The sequence below is a fragment of the Dendrobates tinctorius genome, unplaced genomic scaffold (assembly GCF_039654945.1).
Source record: "Dendrobates tinctorius isolate UK_male_01 unplaced genomic scaffold, ASM3965494v1 ptg000016l, whole genome shotgun sequence".
Lineage (NCBI taxonomy): Eukaryota > Metazoa > Chordata > Amphibia > Anura > Dendrobatidae > Dendrobates > Dendrobates tinctorius.
This window is the reverse complement of record NW_027361684.1, coordinates 27,683,347-27,702,719: the sequence shown is the minus strand read 5'-3', so window position 1 is coordinate 27,702,719 and position 19,373 is coordinate 27,683,347. Positions and strand designations below refer to the sequence as shown.

The window sequence follows — 19,373 nt, the reverse complement described above, 5'->3', positions numbered from 1 at the left end:
ATTTTATGAAGACTGAAATGCAAGTACGGAGCCGGCAAAGTAACTAATTCATAAAGATTAGATGATGAATAATTAAAGTGTCTTCTTGTCTAACCATCAATGACATCACTACGTAATGCTAAGCCTAATAATACTGTCTACATGGCATACAGCTCTATAGGAAATACTTCTTCAGCTAGTCGTGATGTAATTATTACTTTGGTATCAACTAGAAAAATTTAATTGACGCAAATCAGATATTGAGAAACCAGCTCATTCATGTTCAGTTGTGCAAACCGGAGGGTTAATATACAGTTTCGGACTATGTAAAAATAAATAGAGCATCTTTCTCCTTGTAGAAAAATCATATTATAATCCATTCACCTGATTCCTGAATTCCTTGAGCGTGAAATATGATTTTGTATTGACATCGATTCTAATAAAAATTTGGAAATTTAAACTTCCTTAAATTGAAAAAAAAATTAAAATAACATATTTTAATTATCCTGAACCGGGGTGAATGAAACAATTGGTTCTTATGGTAGATAGAGAGGCCAAGCAGCAAAGAGACCTACTGTATGGGAGGCCTAGGAATAAGCAAATACTGTATTGGGAAAAACAAAACCATCCTCCAGGAGTAGTGCATAGTCTTTCTTTTGCTTATATGAGGTTAGGAATTTGTAGGATTGATAAATTATGGTTATTGTTGCTTAGGTTACAATTAATGAATCCCTTCACAACTGACATAAATTATATAAAAATAGAATTATAACAAAAATAAGGTCACGGGACTTGTTAAAAGAAGGGAATTGAAGAAAATGTGCTGTCCAGTCTACACGGGGAATACTCTGTCATTAGGCATTGGGAGAGGACTGCAGCCAAACACAGGAAGACAAAATGTTGGTGGACATGTATGTTACTGAAGTACCCGCTTTTTCTCTCCGTCAGCCATTTTATGGCCTATTAAGTTCCGCTACATATCCTTCAAATAAAATCAATCTACGCTTTATTCTGAATCTCGTGAGTGTTGTCGGGCCAATGCCCTCCTCTTTCCTCTCTCACTTTTTGGAAGTTTTGTTTTGACAACAGGAATAGGAGGTGGCGTATCCTCATTATCTGATGACAGTCTCTCCGACCATTGAACGCCCGCTGCCAGACCACCACCAGCAGGGCCTGAAGCATTTCTATCACAGTGGGATTTTGTGTCTGATCTCTGTCGATGAGGCGGCTGCATATACCTCTTAGGGTATAAAAATAGAGCTGGATCTGGCATGGCTTCCAAATCATCATAGTTGGTCATTTCATCTCTCTGAAAACAGTCTCTTGACTTATCTACGCCCAATGAACAGTCAGGTCTCCAGACACTGTGGTTCTTATGCACTCTCCGCCTCACTCTTCCTTCATGGTAAGGTTGTTTGACTCCTACGATGTCCAGTGGCCGTGAGGTCAACTGGCAGCTGTGTTGTGAGCTTTGCGGCTTTTGCTTAGAGGCATGCAATTGGAAGGACAAATAAGTTGCAGCTTCAGTCTGTTTATGCAGTTCTGTATTTAATATGGTCACTCTGTGACTTCTTTTCTTCAGCTCCTCCAGGAAACGTCTTTCTTTGTCCCTTAATTTAGATCTCAAGGCTGCAACTCGATTCTCCCGGAGATAGAGATCCTTTTTTAACTGGAGGTTCAGATGTTCTTTTTCTGTGTACCTGGCTTCCAGAATTCTGCATTTTTCCTCCATTTCAAACTCAAGTTGATCTGAAAAATTATAGAGATGCGTTAGCAGTGCCTAATAATGCTTTGGAGTAATTATAACATTTTCTAAAAAGATACGGCATTGTTTCCGTCTAGTACTACATGCTTACGTATGCTACAATTTTACTTGCTTTTATAGCACCATTAATTTCCACAGCACTTTATAAACATCATCATCACTGTCCTCATTGGGGCGGACTATCTAAATTTCCTATTTGTATGTTTTTGGAATGATGGTGGAAACATATACAACCATGTAGAAAAGATAAATCCTTGCACGTGTTTTCTTTGGCGCGACTTGAATCCTTGGACTCCGGTGCTGCAAAGCAAAAGTGCTAACCACTGAGCGCTGTGACTCTATTGGGTTAGACAGCATAGTTCTCTTTGGTGTTATGGGTAGTTGGTCACATTATTTTAATTCAGTCTCAAGAATGGATTGGTAATTGTGGCCAAATTGAGGTAAAAAAAACCCTTTAGCACTTTGTGTTATGTTTTTGTGTTGATGAAACATGTAAATGGGGAAATCTATCCAAAAGTGATAGGTCAGAGGAACTAGTGAAAAGATCTCAATGGTGGAGTTTGTGAACTTGAGCTTCCACCAAAAGTACAGGTCACCCAGGGGAGGACAAATCATTCGTGCAACCTGTGCAGCTTGCACAACGGCCCTCTTTCATCTGTGTCCTCCACTGAGACCACCTAAACCTTCGTCTATTTTCATATGTTTGTAAATATCAGTGAAATGAAGGGCAATTGTTGAGCATTTTGTCCGAGATTTCTAAAGGCAAAATTGTCCAAGTTGTATGTGAGAAGTTAAGCTGAACAATGAAAACTATTGGATTCCAACTTTGCTATCTTCTCACAAGTATAAAGGCATCTCTTCCTAGGATTGATTCCCCCTTAAACATAACAGAGTATCATCCAAATTAAAGCTTAAATGATAACAAAACTTTTATAGAAGTTTAGCCCTTTTTCAGTACTATTTAGGAACTGGACCCACGATAACCCAAATCACCAACAGCTTATGCTCAAGCGCAAGCAAATTAGTGTACCGGCTAATAGACTTTCTATTGAACCTGTCCACATACTTTTAGTTTGAGCCAATAATGAGGTTTTCAGGATCCAGAAACCCCACTGATTAACATCACTGAACAACATACAGTGAAGGAAATAACTATTAGATCCCTTGCTGATTTTGTAAGTTTGCCCACTGACAAAGACATGAACAGTCTATAATTTTAAGGGTAGGTTAATTTTAACATTACATTACATTTATTTGCATTTTGCAGTGAGAAATAAGTATTTGATCCCCTACCAACCAGTAAGAGTTATGGCTCCTACAGACCAGTTAGATGCTCCTAATCAACTCGTTACCTGCATTAAAGACAGCTGTCTTACATAGCCACCTTTATAAAAGACTCCTATCCACAGGCTCAATTAATCAGTCAGACTCTAACCTCTACAACATGGGCAAGACCAAAGAGCTTTATGAGGATGTCAGGGATAAGATCATAGACCTGCACAAAGCTGGAATGGGCTACAAAACCATAAGTAAGATGCTGGGTGAGAAGGAGACAACTTTTAGTGTAATACTGAGAAAATGGAAGAAATACAAAATGACTGTCAGTTGACCTCAATCTGGGGCACCTTGCAAAATCTCACCTCTTGGGGTATCCTTGATCATGAGGAAGGTGAGAGATCAGCTTAAACTACATGGGGGAACTTGTTAATGATCTCAAGGCAGCTGGGACCACAGTCACCAAGAAAATCATTGGTAACACATTATGCCGTAAAGGTTTAAAATCCTGCAGTGCCCGCAAGGTCCCCCTGCTCAAGAAGGCACATGTGCAGGCTCATCTGAAGTTTGCCAATGAACACCTGGATGATTCTGTGAGTGATTGGAAGAAGGTGCTGTGGTCAGGTGAGACAAAAATTGAGGTCTTTGGCATTAACTCAACTAGCCGTGATTGGAGGAAAAGAAATGCTGCCTATGACCCAAAGAACACCATCCCCACTGTCAAACATGGAGGTGGAAACATTATGTTTTCCGGGTGTTTCTCTGCTATGGGTACAGGAGTACTTCACCATATCAATGGGAGAATGGATTGAACCATGTACCGTAAAATCCTGAGCAACAATCTCCTTCCCTCTGCCAGGACATTAAAAATGGGTCATGGCTGGGTCTTCCAGCAAGACAATGACTCAAAACATAAAGCCAAGGCAACAAAGGAGTGACTCAAAAAGAAGCACATTAAGGTTATGGAGTAGCCTAGCCAGTCTCAAGACCTTAATTCCATAGAAAACTTATGTTGGCAGATGAAGCTCCGAGTTGCCAAGTGACAGCCTCAAAATCTTAATGGTTTAGAGATGATCTACAAAGAGGAGTGGTCCAAAATTCCTCCTGACATGTACGTGGGTCGCCCTCACACCCAGGGCTGTGGGGTACTCGGTACCGGGCCGGTGTCAGGGGAATAGTATCACGGCAGCTGTGACCCGGTCTGTGGCCCTGGGTGCCCAATATCAATGGTGGTTTGCAATATAGTTTATGGAATAGTTCGTGACGCCACCTGTGGTGTTTGGCAATCAAGATGTTAAGCCAATGCTGCGTGCAGGTCCTCTGGGGCTGATAGTGTGTTGCAGCATAGATGGTATAGCTCCCCACAGGTGAAGCTGTAACCCCAGGGCAGTGTGTAGGCGCAGGTAGTGTAAAGGATGATACCCAGATGTAGCGGTGCTGACGGTGTTGGCGCACAATGACTGGAAGACACCAGGGCTTGTAGTTCCAAAGCTTTACTCACTGTTCGTGGTACACACTGGTGCCTGCCTCCGTGCCGTGTCCTCCGGGGCAGAGACTCAATCAACCTCTCGGGCAAGTCAGGCTTCTCCTCTCCAACACTCCGCCAACATGTACCTGTCCTGAACGACTCCTCTATTGCGCCTATTAGTGTGAAGAGCTCCAGTACCGTGGTTACTCTGAAGTTCCTCCTGTCAGATGTTCCTAGAACCTTACTTGTATGACAGAAAGCTGTAGCCTGATCAGGGACCTCCTGGATCCCGGCTCTCTATCCGTGTTGCTGTTGTGTCCCAAGTCTTGGATGGGAGTAATGCATTTACAGCCAACTACTCCACCTGGTGTCTGCTGCAGAGCCATAAGTATCCATACAACCTCGGGGACCGGGCCCCGGCCTTGCGCTGAGAACCTATAGGCAGGGTTCCTCTTCCAACCCACAACTCCTCTCTGTTCTCCTACTCCTTCGTTCCGCGCTGTTCCTGCTCTTATGGAAGCTTAGGTTGCAGTTCTACGGCTTTCTCCTTCTGTTCCTTTCCCGTGTCAGCTGGCTCATATCACTGAGGCAGCTGCAGCACTCCTTCCTCTCTTTCTCCTAGGGAGCTCGCTCCACTAAGACCAGTTCTCAGCTTCTCCTGACTGACTGCATTCCTCCGCCTTGAGCTCCCCTCAGGCTGACCTCCTGTCAGCCTGCTCTCAGCCTCTCCTCCAGACTGATCTCACCTCCAATTCTAAACCTTCCCACTCTTTTATACCTAACTCCACCCACCTCCCAGCACATCTCGTGTTACGAAGCAAGGACCCACGAAAGGTGCTCTGCGATCCTCTAAGCATGGAGCCGCAATCTGGTCCATTGCTGAACTATCCTGTGTGTGGGTGCAGGTGTTGGAGTGTGGAAAGGAGTTCCCAACTTACCTAGTTGGTGGGGCACTACACCTTAGGAGAAGGTGCAGTACCTCTGTGGCGACTCAGCCTCAGGGGCGCCACATACGCAAACCTCATCATCAACTACAAAAAACGTCTGACTGGTGTGCTTGCCAACAAGGGTTTTGCCACCAAGTATTAAGTCTCGTTTGCCAGAGGGATCGAATACTTATTTCTCACTGCAAAATGCAAACAATACAATGTGATATTCTGGATTTTATTTGTGATATTCTATCTCTCAATGTTAAAATTAACCTACCCTTAAAATTATAGACTGTTTAAGTCTTTGTCAGTGGGCAAACTTACAAAATCAGCAAGGCATCAAATAATTATTTCCTTCACCTGTATGACACATGTTTACAAAAGGGTTACCATTAAATCCAGTTTTCTGTATATATCATGTAGGTAACCCACAAGGGTTGCCGTGACGTGGCGGGATGGCTTGTACATTATTTTGATCAAAATTATGTTTACTAAATACCCTTATTATTACTATCTTCATGCAATTTTTGCAATTTATTTTAAACTTTTTTTTATTTCAGGATATTTGTTTTTTGTTTTTGTTTTTCTCTGTGTAAAGGTCATGTGTTTATATGCATTTACATTTTGCATACACATTAACTTAGTTTTTCAGCTCAGACCCAGTTCCTCTTTACATTTATGTATAGTATGTAATGGTTATGAAATGATTGAAATGATTGAATGATTGAAATCAAGCCATATAACTCGTCATACATGCCCCATGATAATGTGGAGAAGCTTCGCCAGCCCATCAGATATCTCCACCCAACACATCACTCACATTAATATTCTCTTTCATTTGAGTCACAGCTGCAAAATTTACATTTTAAAAGCAGACACATTTTAGAAGCCGGCTAAAACACGTCCTGATTAGCACCGCTTCTAATAATTATATTATAGCCAAAAGTCTGGCTGTGGGTGCTGAATACAGCACTGAGCCTGTAAGAAGCTTGTGTTCTCATGCCATAAGGTGTTCCATGTCTGTGTCTGGGAGAGGAGGATGCAAAATTAGGAGGTAATGGATAAAATGTCCCAGAACCTGTAATTACAAAAGCTGTTCCCATTTATTGCATATTTCAGTAGCAGAAAGCAGGTTAATGCTGGAAAGTATACGTATAAAAGCTAACTTCTAATATGTGTAGGGCACATGACATCAACTGTGTTTTTACCCCCAAACTGCCACCAGTACCATAATGTTCTGCTATAGTAATTTCTAAAACTGTGTTTACTAGCCAAGCAGAAACCTAAATTTGATAAAAAAGGTTAAAGGGTATGTCTCCTCAGAAAACTACCTATTGTTTAAATCAAGGTTTGACCTAATAATTACTGTATTTAAAAAAAAATGCAGGCAATTTTTATTCATATCACAATTTGTATTAAAAAAAAAAAGAAAATGAGAAAGCTTGCAATTTTCATACTGATAAGTGGGGCTATTTCAGGATCATACTTCCTGTCCTTCCAGGAAGTGTTTTCATCAGGCTGATTATTAACACAGGCAGGATCACAACGTCTGGTAACACCTCTTTGCACAGCTGAAACACAGGATCCACCATTCCCAGTAGGTGATGTCACAACTCCCCCTGCTCTCCTTCCCCTAACAAGGTTCTTGGCACCGGCTTGTTAGTGGATCTTAGTCAATATAATGCTGCTTATGTGAATGTGGATTTCTTGAAACAACAGGAAATAGGAGTCTAAAATAGCCTCAATGGCCGGAGGGAACCCCCCCCAAAGCAATAGGTCATATTCTGACGACACATACTTTTTAAAGACCTTTCATGCCATAAAAAAACAACCTTTTTTGCAGTAGAAAAAAAATAATATCTCATGGGAGACAAGTCAACCTGGCTGTGCTCCAATTCTAACCAATCTGATTGATGTCCCAAAGGAAAGGTTTTAAGGCCCCGTTACACATAACGATGTCCCAGCGATCTCACCAACGATCCAACATGATGGGATCGCTGGGACATCGTTAGGCTGATTGCTGGTGAGCTGTCACATAGACAGCCCCAGCGATCAGGATTAGCGACGCTGGATACTGGTTTCTAATGTAAACATCGGGTATCCAGGAGCCGCGCGACTCCTGGATACCCACTGTTTACCTTGGAAACTGGCGTACATGCTGTTTTCCAAGGTAAACATCAGGTATCTAAAAGCTGCGTGACTCCTGGATACCCGATGTTTACCTTGGAAACCAGCGTCGCTGATCGCTGGTCTCTCACTCCCACACGCAGCGATGCGTGCTGGCCAGAGGGAGACCAGCGATCGAAAAATGGCCCAGGCCGATGCTGCACGATCAGCGATAACCGGCAGGGGGGCCGGTCGCTGATCCCCGTCACACACAGCGATCTCGCTGTGGCGTCACAAAATCAGGGGCCTTTAAGAAGTGTTACCGTGTCCTCAGGGACATCAAACAAGTCAAATTAGGTGGGATTAAAGAGCGTACATAATGATTTGTCCGCACACATCTCCAGCACCTTGACAGTCGATTCTAGGAGACATAAACTTTGCCATATACTCCAGAACATAAAGGACCACAAGAGCATGCTAGTGGTGCCTATTTAGATAGGTAGAGGGCAAAAAATCTCTGAAATGTTCCTTTAAATATTAATATTTTTAGAAAAAGAAGTACACAATTACTTTGTTTTAATAATATGAATTACTGTACCCCTGGGTACTATGACATGGAGTTCAACCACCATAGCAGTCACTACAACTCCCTATGGGCTGAAAAATGCAAACTAAGAGGGCATCACTATCAAGGATATCACGTTATCAACCTAACACATATCATTTAAGAAAAATAAAGTAAAAGTAAGCAAGTGTGAAAGGGATCTCCATAAGTACAAATAATTTGATTATACAAGTGTACAAAAAGGACAACGAAAAAAAAACTTCAAAAGCCAATAGGCAGCAATAACTACAATGAACCCTCAATAAGGTAATAACCTACCCCTTGTGCCCCCCAAAAATGTATCACTTAACAGAGTACCATTTGAAATGCAATAGAATATTGACTCAAAGGACCAGAAAGCGCCAGTTCCAAACAATGCCAAGCAATAGATAAGAATCTGGTCCTATTGAAACACCTCAAAATAGCAAATGACATACTCAGTATGATAAATAGAATATTGGAGATAACAACAAGTCGTTAAACACAATTGTAATAATAAACCCTGTAATGGGGAAATATGCACAAAAAATCTGTAGTGAAAAAACCCCAGCATCATTGACCATAGCATAATGGGTATAGGAGAGACCTGTAAGTTGAGGCAGATCAGAGAGAAATCTCCAAAAGTATCGCCACTAGAGTTATGGCTTCATCAGGGGTGTAGTGAAGGCAAGTAGGAAAGCGTCCTTTATATATGCAGCAAATGAGTGATCATCAATTAATTAGTTACCACATATAGAGTCCATCTGTCTATGAGATGCATAGAGCAGCATGGAGTCATGGTCATAGCGTTTTTGCAAACAATTTAGGCATAAAATTTGTTGAAAGCATTCACCATGCCTGCGCGAGTTGACTATAAAGTTGTAAGAAAATAGACAGACATAAAGTTTGTTGAAAATGTGCACCACATACGGTACATAGTGTGATACATTTTTGGCAGAAGGGGGTAGGTTGCTACCTTGCTGAGGGTACATTGTACTTATTGCTGCCTATTGGCTTTTTAAGTGTTTTTATTGTTTTCCTTTTTGTACATTTGTATCATAAAATTATTTGTACTTATGGAGATCCCTTTCATATTTGCATACTTCTTATTCTTTTATCTTGTGTGTGACCCTGTTGTGCCTGTGCTTTGTGCCTGTGCTGCGTTACTGTTGTCTGGTTCTGATCTTGTTCTGTCCCTGTTTAGAGTTCTGCCTGTCCCTCCTGCACTGCGCTGCTATCTCTGTGTATGACCACCTTGGCTACGTCCTGACTATTCTCTGCTTGCCCCTCCTGTACTGCGCTGCTGTCTCTGTGTTTTGAAAAATGGTTGGACGGAGGGTACAGCCAAATTGATAATAAACACCAATGAGTTCACCAAAGATATATTAAAAAACGTCATACAAAAAGCAAAAAGAAAAGCAATGTATCTAAACTGGGAAATTTTATTTATTCATAAATATCTACAAAACAGCAAAGGTTAAAAACAGTTAAAAGATGCAAAAAATGCAATCATGTCAAATTATGAGATAATGATATCATGATACTCCCACAACAGAGGATCCCCACATAACAAGAATAGCATATAATTGAGTATCAAATAGACCACCTCAATGCACTAAATATCACAAGCAATGTGTATAAGACAATATAGTCATGCATAGACCAAAGAGTCTGTATATAGCAATTGCAAAAAAAATGCTATTCACAGCACCATATGAGCCAAAAAGGGAGAGGCAAAGAAATAGGCCTGAAAAATATATATAAATCCCTAGATGGAACACACAATAGCCAAAAAAGTCAAATACCTGACCCATAATGAGAGGCAAAAAAATATTTGACCTTGTAGGTGCACAGGGACCAAAAGGTGTTCGGCATGCAGGTGTGCCGAGGAAGTGCTGGAAGTAGCTAGTGGGGAAAGGCCCCACGCGTATTGCCACACACTGTGTAGCTTCTTCAGGGGAGGATGAAGCTCTGAAAGAGTGCATGTGCCACATACCTATACAGTACAATCACATATGATGCATAATTAGTTAATTAGATAAGCCAAGAGCCGATACTGACCCACGAGGCGGAAGAACGCTGCATGGCCGTGGCCACCTTGTCGGTGTTGTTCGCGGAACAATAAAGTTATTGAAAATCAATGACATCGCCAGGCGAAATGAGCGCCTGAGCAATGGAGATAAGGGAAGCAGACGAATACAGCGCATGCGTCCAGGACCTACCGGACGTAGTATAGTAGATAACATAACCAAGCGAAGTAAGCGGCTGCGCAGTGGAAGCAAATAAACAAATGGACACAGCGCACGCGACCAGAATACACCAGACGTAATGCAATCACTGCCGGCTTAATTGCATGCTTGAAAACAAGTGTGGTACGATAGCAATATCAAATATAAGGCGCCTACTCAATGAAGGCACAAAGGATAAGCGCGTGCATTTGAACTATAGTAGAAACACAAATATATAACGGTGACCGACCTATTAGCATGGTAAAGCAGACCCATAGAGTGCCCCCAACGCCGCATGTAAAGGAAGCGCCTGTCTGAGAGAAAGCGCCTCTATGGACCTGACGCATGTATGATCACATGAAGTGTGTATGAGATCCAAAGGAAACACTGAGAGAATCATTACCAAAAAAGAAAATGTTGCAAAAAATAATATAATATAGATAAACTCAAAAATAATAATTTCATCCCCAATATTAGAAAAGGAGGAGGTAAATGAATAAGTAGTGCCTCAAAATATAATCAGGCTTTTTGACAAGCACAGTAAACACATGAAAGCAGCTGCGAATAGACAAGCTGCTAACAAAGGAGCAGTTTGTAGCCTAATTTGAAATAAAGTTGCATATGTATACACAATTTAAATAGAAAATCTAAGATGTCCTTTTTACATTTGAAACACATATTTGTGAATGACATGGTTCGACGCATACTACAAAATGAAAGTAAGTTTCCATGGACATGAAACACAGTGTCATTTTGAAATGAAGGCCCATAATATATCTAAATAATGCCATAGAAAGTAGGTGTCATGGTCATGCGTGGCTGGACACAGCGCCTCCAGCAGGGCGGATTTAGATGACACGCGTGACCCTGGATACATCGCCTCCAGTTGGGCGAATTTAAATAATAAAACGTGCAGCTGGATACGCCGCCTCCAACAGGCGAATTTTGGAAATACACGTATGTCTGGAAACCCCGCCTCCAGTAAGGCGAATTTAAACAATAAAAAGGGAAAACCTGGGTAACAATAACAATGGTGGCCCTGCGATAGGGAACGGGGACGTGGAGACCTCCTGCACTTCCCTGAGTCAGTGTCTCTGCACTCCCAACGGTCCCTAGGCTGTTCCGCACCGGGCGACGATCAGGAACCTAAGAACCCTGACTCGTCCTGCACCTAAACCCTCACTAGTGAAGTGGACGGTGCGGAAACTAATCCCACCATTGCACTAAAACACACATAAGGAAAAGAGACAAAACAGGGAAACACCACTTAGCTTTGCTCTGTTGCTTACGCTCCCAGCAACAGAGCCCACCACCTGCGTGCATCTTTTCCTCCGACCAGATCCAACACCATAGTGCAGCCTTGGAGCAAACAGAGTCCACCACCTGCGTGCAGCTTTCCAGAAACAGAGTCCAGCATATGAGTCCAGCTTTCCAGCAAAAGAGTGCAGCATCTTGAGTCCAGCTTTCCAGCAACCGAGTCCAGCATCATGAGTGCGCTCTATACCATAGCTGCCACTCCACCAAGGCATGCAAGAACTCCTTGCTGACACCATAGCTGCAACTCCACCAAGCCATGCCAGCCCTCCTCGCAGACACCATAGCTGCCACTCCAGGACTCTCACTGAGCTGCCCGGGACTCTCCTTCAGCTCCATCCTTCACCCAGGCTTGCTTGTAACTGAGGACTTATCACTAACAGTGATTACCACACCTGACACTCTTTTATAGAGCAATCACACCTGTTTTTAATTACGTGCACAAAACTAAAGTAACAGAGTGCAATGACGCTCATCACCACTGGGGGGGCAAATTTAGAACAAAAGACACAACAGTGCAATAATCCTAATGGCCACCGGGGGGAAACTAGAACTGAAACACACAGCCAAAGGACAAAAAAAGGTTACTTGTGCTTTATCTCAGTCATATCCAACCTGGATCATGACAGTAGGTTGTTGACACATGCAGAGTATGAATGAGGTCTAAGTAGGAAGTATGAGTTCTATCTTAAAAAGTAAGAACATAAATTTGTAAACGACACACATGGGTATCGTGGCCATAACAATGCATGTATTTTAGAGTGAAAACACATATCCATAGGCGATATACGAGATGAACATATCTGAAATGCTGCACTGATGTTAAAGACCAAACAAATGAAATATAGGAAAAAGTGTCTACAAAAATATGTAGAACTTTATACAGGTACAGTAAGTTCTACATATTTTAACTGTTTTTAACCTTTGCTGTTTTGTGTATGTGTCAGATATTTATGAATAAATAAAATTTATCTTTTCTTCATATAGTGTGGAGTTCCCATGTTTAGATATATTGCTTTTCTTTTTGCTTTTTGTATGCTGTCTCTGTGTTTTGACCCCTTGGCTACGTCCTGACTATTCTCTGCTTGCCCCTTTTGTACCACGCGGTCCTCTCCGTGTATGACCCCCGTTTGTCCGACCTGAGTTCCCCTCTCCTCTACTCCAGGGTCCTTGTAGCATCCTGCACTCATCTCCAGCAGCAGGACCCTAAGCCCCGCCCCCTGTGGTCACATGATCTTAGGTCCTTTTGCTTCCTGCTACCTTCAGCGTCCCCTCTCACCACGCTGCTCAGGTCCCGTCTGCCTGAGCTCTCCCTCGGCACCTGACCCCCGGGCTGCCTCGCAGTGTGGGTGAGTCACCCTGCTCAGCCGTGGCAGACTGCCGGCGCTGACAGGGCCTTGACACTTAGAAATGACTACTGCAGCTACATACTGGCCACTTATATACAAAGACCAAGTGTGCTACCGAAGCTTCTGCGCTGGATCCCTAAGGGAAAGTAGAGGTGAATATAGTATTCTATGACATCTACTGTTTTTTTCAAAGTTTCCAAAGCTGGATAACCCTTTTAAGACTTTATCACGACCATCCTAGCGTTAATCTGTTAACATGCATCTTCTTCTCATCTCTCGATCTGACCCAACACTAAATGGCAGCAATCACAATACATTAAAGGACTTCCTAGTCGTCTATAGACCTAGAAACCTGGGTCCAGGCTAAAACACAGAACATCCCAGGTAATCACAGTTCCTACACTATGCATACTGGGTATTAAAAGGTACGCCAATATTTCAAGTACATTAGATAAAATATTAGGCACTATATTATCAGGATTTCTCTTAGACATAGTGTTGATAAAGGAGTTGACTCATGAAGACAACCACAGTCCATAAATGCTCATCTACGGCATATAAAATCATGGTAGATGGCCTTCTTATCAGGAACCCCCTCCTCCCTTACCCTTTTGGCCAAAATTTCAAAAAGCTCAGTAATACACTCTTGGCAGTTCATCTAATAATATGTACTAGCTTAGCCCGTGTGAATTTTTCGCACATTGGTCGTCAGGGGCGCAGGCAATTTAAAATAAAACAAGCTGGTCAAATGTAAATATATTTTATGAGATGATGAACACAGACAGGTATTTATATATGTAGATTGGCAATACAATAAATTGGTTTGATAAGTAGAAGCCAAAATATGTCTTCCGGTTGAGGTGCCACCTGCAGGTCATTGTGTCTTTCTGCAGGTTTATGAAAATGAATGTTTAAACTGCATTTAGTGATAAAATCGGGAATGTGTGGTTTGTTTGGCTCTTTTCTTGCTGAAGGGAGCAAGTTTACCTTTCAAATGTTGTATAATTTGTGTGGTGGGGCGAAGTAATCAGCGACAAAGCAATGCATGTTTACAAATGTGTTTGCATATGTGACTCACCATTTGTGTGTGTGTGGGGCGAAGTAATCACCGAAAAAGCAGTGCATGTATACAAATGTGTTTGCATATGTGACTCGCCATTTGTGTGTGTGGGGTGAAGTAATCACCAAAAAAGCAGTGCATGTATACAAATGTGTCTGCATATGTGACTCACCTGCAGTGAAGTGTGCAATCCTCTAATGTGCCTGAAATAGGCTGGGCAAGCACGTGAGCAAGCTGGAAAGACCCCAAGGCAAATGTTTGGATTTGTTTGTGATGTCTGTAAGCAGCTTTGTGGTAGTGTGCTTTGAGGTAGTGTGCTGCCACCTGCAGGTAATTTGACCTTTGAAATGGTGTATCATTTGTTTCTGTGGGTGGAGTATGAATGGAGCATGTGTGCAATTCAATAGGCAGTGCATGTTTACGTATGTGCCTCATCTGCAGTGAAGTGTGCAATCCTCCAATTTGGCTAAAATAGGCTGGGCAAGCAGTTCGACCAGCTGGAAAGCCCCCAAGGCAAATGTTTGGATTTGTTTGTGATGTCTGTAATCAGCTTTGGGGTACTGTGGTGCCACCTGCAGGTCATTTTTTCTTAATTAATGTTTAAACTGTATTTTGTGATCGAATTGTGGATGTGTGGTTTGTTTGGCTATTTTCTTGCTGAAGGGGGCAAGTTTACCTTTCAAATGGTGTATTACTTGTGTGTGTAGGTGCAGTATGAACGGAGATACAAAGGAATCACCAAAAAACAGTGTTTAGAAATAATAGAATAGATTACATTATTTTTTCTGCAGCAAAATCAAAATATGTGGCTTCCGCGGCTTCTCGTGCAAACTGTGATGGGACAATCCACATAATGATGAGAGTTAGTAGTGGGAAAGCTCCAAGCATGAATAAAAGTACAGAAAGGGAACTTTTGGGTCAAACTTAAAGGGCAAAAATAAAAGTTCCTTACGGGCTGGATCTCTAAAACATACTTACTGGCATTCACCTGGATCAGCGTTGCTCAATCTGTGGTCTGCCTTGACACATGAAGAGGAAATTTCACTCTTCCACCAGCAGCAGGACCACTGCAGACTGTGATTGGCTGCAGCGGTAAAGTGACTTGAGCAACACATCACCATTAAACATCTAATGATGGGTTGCTTAAGTCACCTGACCTCTGCAGCCAATTATAGACCAGAGCTGTACTGCTGCTGGTTGAGCAGTGATGTCTCCTCTACCTATGTAAGCACAGATGACAGATTGTCTTGTGTTGGATCCAGGTGGGTGCCGGTAGATGAAAATCAATTAGTTTATTTTTTGGAGATCCACGCCCCTGGGAAACTTTTCATCTTGCTCAGACTACCTCTTTAAGTACTGATGTTTTTTCCTGAATGGTGGCATCCCCTTTTGTCTAGTCCCACTTTCTTACTTTCATGACATCTTCTGTTGGATGAAAACAGCTATAGCCTTAACTTCACGTGGCCTGGCACTGTTTTTAGTAGCACCCATCACATTTGCTATTGTTACCCCTGTATTGAGTTTGCAATCATGCCGGTTGCAACTTTAGAGGAAAATGCTTTACGACTTACTACACCTATCCAGCTAACAGCCTTTGCACACAAGGATCCATTTTGAAACCATTATATATTACACTACAATATCTATTGCTAGAGCGCCACCTACAGGGAAAAATGTTAGCTTTCGATTGTCTTTTTCTTACATATTTTATGGATTGTCTTGGTCATATACTTTATCAGGGAATTATTAGAGCAGAATATTTTGATCAGGATTCTTATCTATTGGCCAGAATGGAAAACAGTTACACAGAGGGTCTTTTGTAATGGCGCACTTCCCCTGATACTTATGGCGCACTTTAGGGTAATTAAACACTTAGCTCTCAATCAGATTACCATTATTCTGGCACATTTTCTATCAATGTTTTTCACTGATAAAAAGAAGATACTCATTATGATCTATCAGCATTTCCACATAATTCCACATGTTTTCAGATCAATCTCGCCTATTTAAGGGTACAGGAAAAGAATGGATAGCTGTCAGATGCCATCCGTGTGCCAAGCGAGTGCTGTCCAACAAAAATGGATCCTGGACATTGAAATAAAAGGCAAATTTTTTACATATGAGAAAAAAATGGATGACTGAAGGAGTCCTTACTGCTAAATTTCCTAACAGTTATGTGGTCTACTTATTGTCATAGGATGATATTATGGTATTTAAATTTTGTGTTTTTATTAGTAGTTTTAGATCATATTTCTGTGATAAGCCATAGTATTATGATTAATGTCAGTAGGACTTTCCTGAAGCCAACAGTTCTTGAACAATGAAAGGAACATGGCCCTTTCAGTCCTTTCAGGGGTTTATTTAGCACATGTACAGGAGCAACCACTGTGAAGACGAAATCTGTGGAGTCACTATTGCCAACTAGATTCTCCCATGGTTCTCTCAAGCACTCAATAGATCATTGAAAGAAGAACCTTGTCAAGCATGTAAGTGTAAAGGAGTTGAAAAGCTTCCCACACTTGACCTTGAAGATTTGATGGTTATATAATGCATTGTGAAGTTTTAAAAATGCTGTTTTATCTATTTTCTGCGCAGCAACAGATAATCAGCAGCCAGCAGAGGACAGGGTTAATTTTGGGGAACAGCCCAGGATGGGAGGAGTTGTGGGCACATAGCAGAGACAGTTTCCTCTTATAATTCAGATACAGTACTTGAGAAGTAACAGACCTGTGGTCTAGCTGATTCCAGACTTGTAAAGAAACTGTTGAGTGCGAAGAGGGAAAAACATGATATGTCAGATAGTATTGTCATGATCCAGTGTTGGATCTGGCGGTATTAAAAGCACAAAGTGAACTTTTTTTACTTTGGTTAAGTTCAAAGGTGTTTTGACTGTCCCCGGTGGTGGTTGTGGTATTGCACTTTGGGTTTTTGTGCACTTAATTAGGTATCAGGTGTCACACCCTATAAAGGTGTGCTAGAGGTGTGCAATCACGGCCTGTGATAATGTCTTGGTCACGTGTGTCAGGACGCAGATGATACCGCAAGGCAGACCCATAACACACGTGACCCTGGATACACCGCCTCCAGTGGGGCGTATTTAAATAATAAAAACGTGCAGGTGGATACGCCGCCTCCACCGGGCGAATTTAGGTATTACACGTTATACATACAATAATCAAATAATAAAGGGGGAACCTGGGAAACTATAACAATGGTGGGCCCTGCAATAGGGAAAAGGGAATTGGAGACCTCCTGAGCTCCCCTGAGCCAGTGTCCCTGCACTCCTAACGTTCCCTATGCCGGTTTCGCACCGGGCGCCGCACGCGTACCTCAACGCCCTTGCTCGCCCTGAACCTAAACCCTCACTAGGGAATGGGTCGGTGCGGAGACTAATCCCACCACTGCACTAATAACACACATGAGGAAAGAGACAATACAGGGGAAACACCACTTAGCTTTGCTCTGTTGCGTGCGCTCCTAGCAACAGAGCCCTCCACCTGAGTGTATCTTCTCCTCCACCTGGATCCATCACCATAACAGGACCCTTCACCTTAGTGCAGCCTTGGAGCAGAGTCCAACACCAGTTGCAGCTGCTTAGAACCAGAGTCCCAAGGATGAGTTCAGCTGCTGACACGAAGTCGAGCATGCTTGAGTCCAGCTCAGCGGCCAAGTCCCACATGGTGAGTGCCACTCTCCATAGTCGCCACTCCACCAGCCCATGCAGACACTTCCCGCTGACACCATCACTGCGACTCCACCACGCCATGCCAGCCCTTCGTCCAGACACCATAGCTGAAACACATCCCCCCTGGCTAAGCTGCGCAGGACTCCTCACCAGCTCCATCCTTCCTCCAGGCTCTCCAAACTAGAGTGAAACAAACTCACAATATCACAGGCAGTGATTGCACACCTCTAGCACACCTTTATAGGGTGTGACACCTGATACCTAATTAAGTGCACAAAAACCCAAAGTGCAATACCACAACCACCACCGGGGACAGTCAAAACACCTTTGAACTTAACCAAAGTAAAAAAAGTTCACTTTGTGCTTTTAATACCGCCAGATCCAACACTGGATCATGACAAGTATGTTCTGAATGAAATCAAGGATCTAGTGGCAGCAGTAATCTGGACCACAGGCAGGAAACCAAGTGGTGATAAAGGGGAAGACAGGTCCCTAGCCCAGGCCAGGAGGCCTATTTTAAGGGATAAAACATTGGTCAGGTTAGCAGGAGAACAAAGGTCTTAGCTAAGATCACAAGGCCCAATTTAAAGGGGATTAAGCTGAAGATAGGATTCCTTATCTCAGACAAACATGACTTAAGCAATCAATTGCCTGAATTACAGAGAAAGCTACAGTGCTGCCCTATTGGAACACAAGTTCTCCTACAAAGAGCTGAAGATGCATTGGTACAGCAAGAAGCCTGTCATCCTAATCAAATGGACTTTGAGAGTTGTAGTGAGGAGTCGTACCGATGCACCTCAGCCCGTGAGGTCCTCACAAATGAACTGGGAGCTGAGAGTAGCTGTGAGGGCCTGTAGCAACAAGTCTAGACTCAGTCAGTCCTCACAAGGGAAGAGAGAACTTCTCATTAATGGTTTGCTGTTGTGACTTGTAACAAAAGTAATGTTCTGCCACTTGTAACAGGAAAGTTCCCAACTTTGCATAATGCAGAAGAAGCATTCATGAAGTATTGTGCCTGCTAGCTGATGTATATACGTCTCATCAAGTTTTTGCTAAGTAAAGTTTATTCTTGGACTTTGGTCTCCCTCATTCATCTCTACCCCATCTGGTCCTGGCCGGTCTGCAGAGGCATATCCCATGGTAACATCAGCACACACCTAGCCACAACCCCTATTTTCCTGTAGTGTTGCGGGATGTGGAGGATGCTTTCCTTACCCACAACTGACACCCCACAACACGTTATATTAGCACAACTCTGCAAATAACATTCTTGCAGTCATGTGACTCTCTAATTGTGCTGGGAATCCAGGGAATCGTGGCAGTGCGCACATTGCTCACTGTCACAAATCGGCAATCTGCAGTTACATAGAGATGTGACCTTGCATCTAATGATTGTACATCATGCAACCATCCACAACCACTTCTATGTGACTTGCTAGCAATTTGGCTATTTTTTCTACAGCCTCCACAGCTCTGAAACACACGTTATGACATTGAAACTGCAACACCAAGAAGGAAAAGGTGGGGAATTATGAAAATCATATGATTGATAGACATGTTAATGATATGTAAATAATAAAAAAATGATAACAACATTTTTCAAAACATCTCAATGTATTTAGTATCAAGAAT

The 19,373-nt window shown here is 42.5% G+C and overlaps 1 protein-coding gene across 1 annotated transcript in view; it reads right to left on the bottom strand.

Moving 5' to 3' along the window:
• Positions 1-461: 461 nt before the first annotated feature.
• The window catches only part of CCDC92B (coiled-coil domain containing 92B), a 152,225-nt gene continuing 133,313 nt past the window's right edge, over positions 462-19,373 (bottom strand). Inside the window, exon 4 of the mRNA XM_073565589.1 lies at positions 462-1,728. Within this exon, the coding sequence (XP_073421690.1) occupies positions 986-1,728 (743 nt within the window). The 3' untranslated portion in view covers positions 462-985. The remainder of the gene's footprint in view (positions 1,729-19,373) is intronic.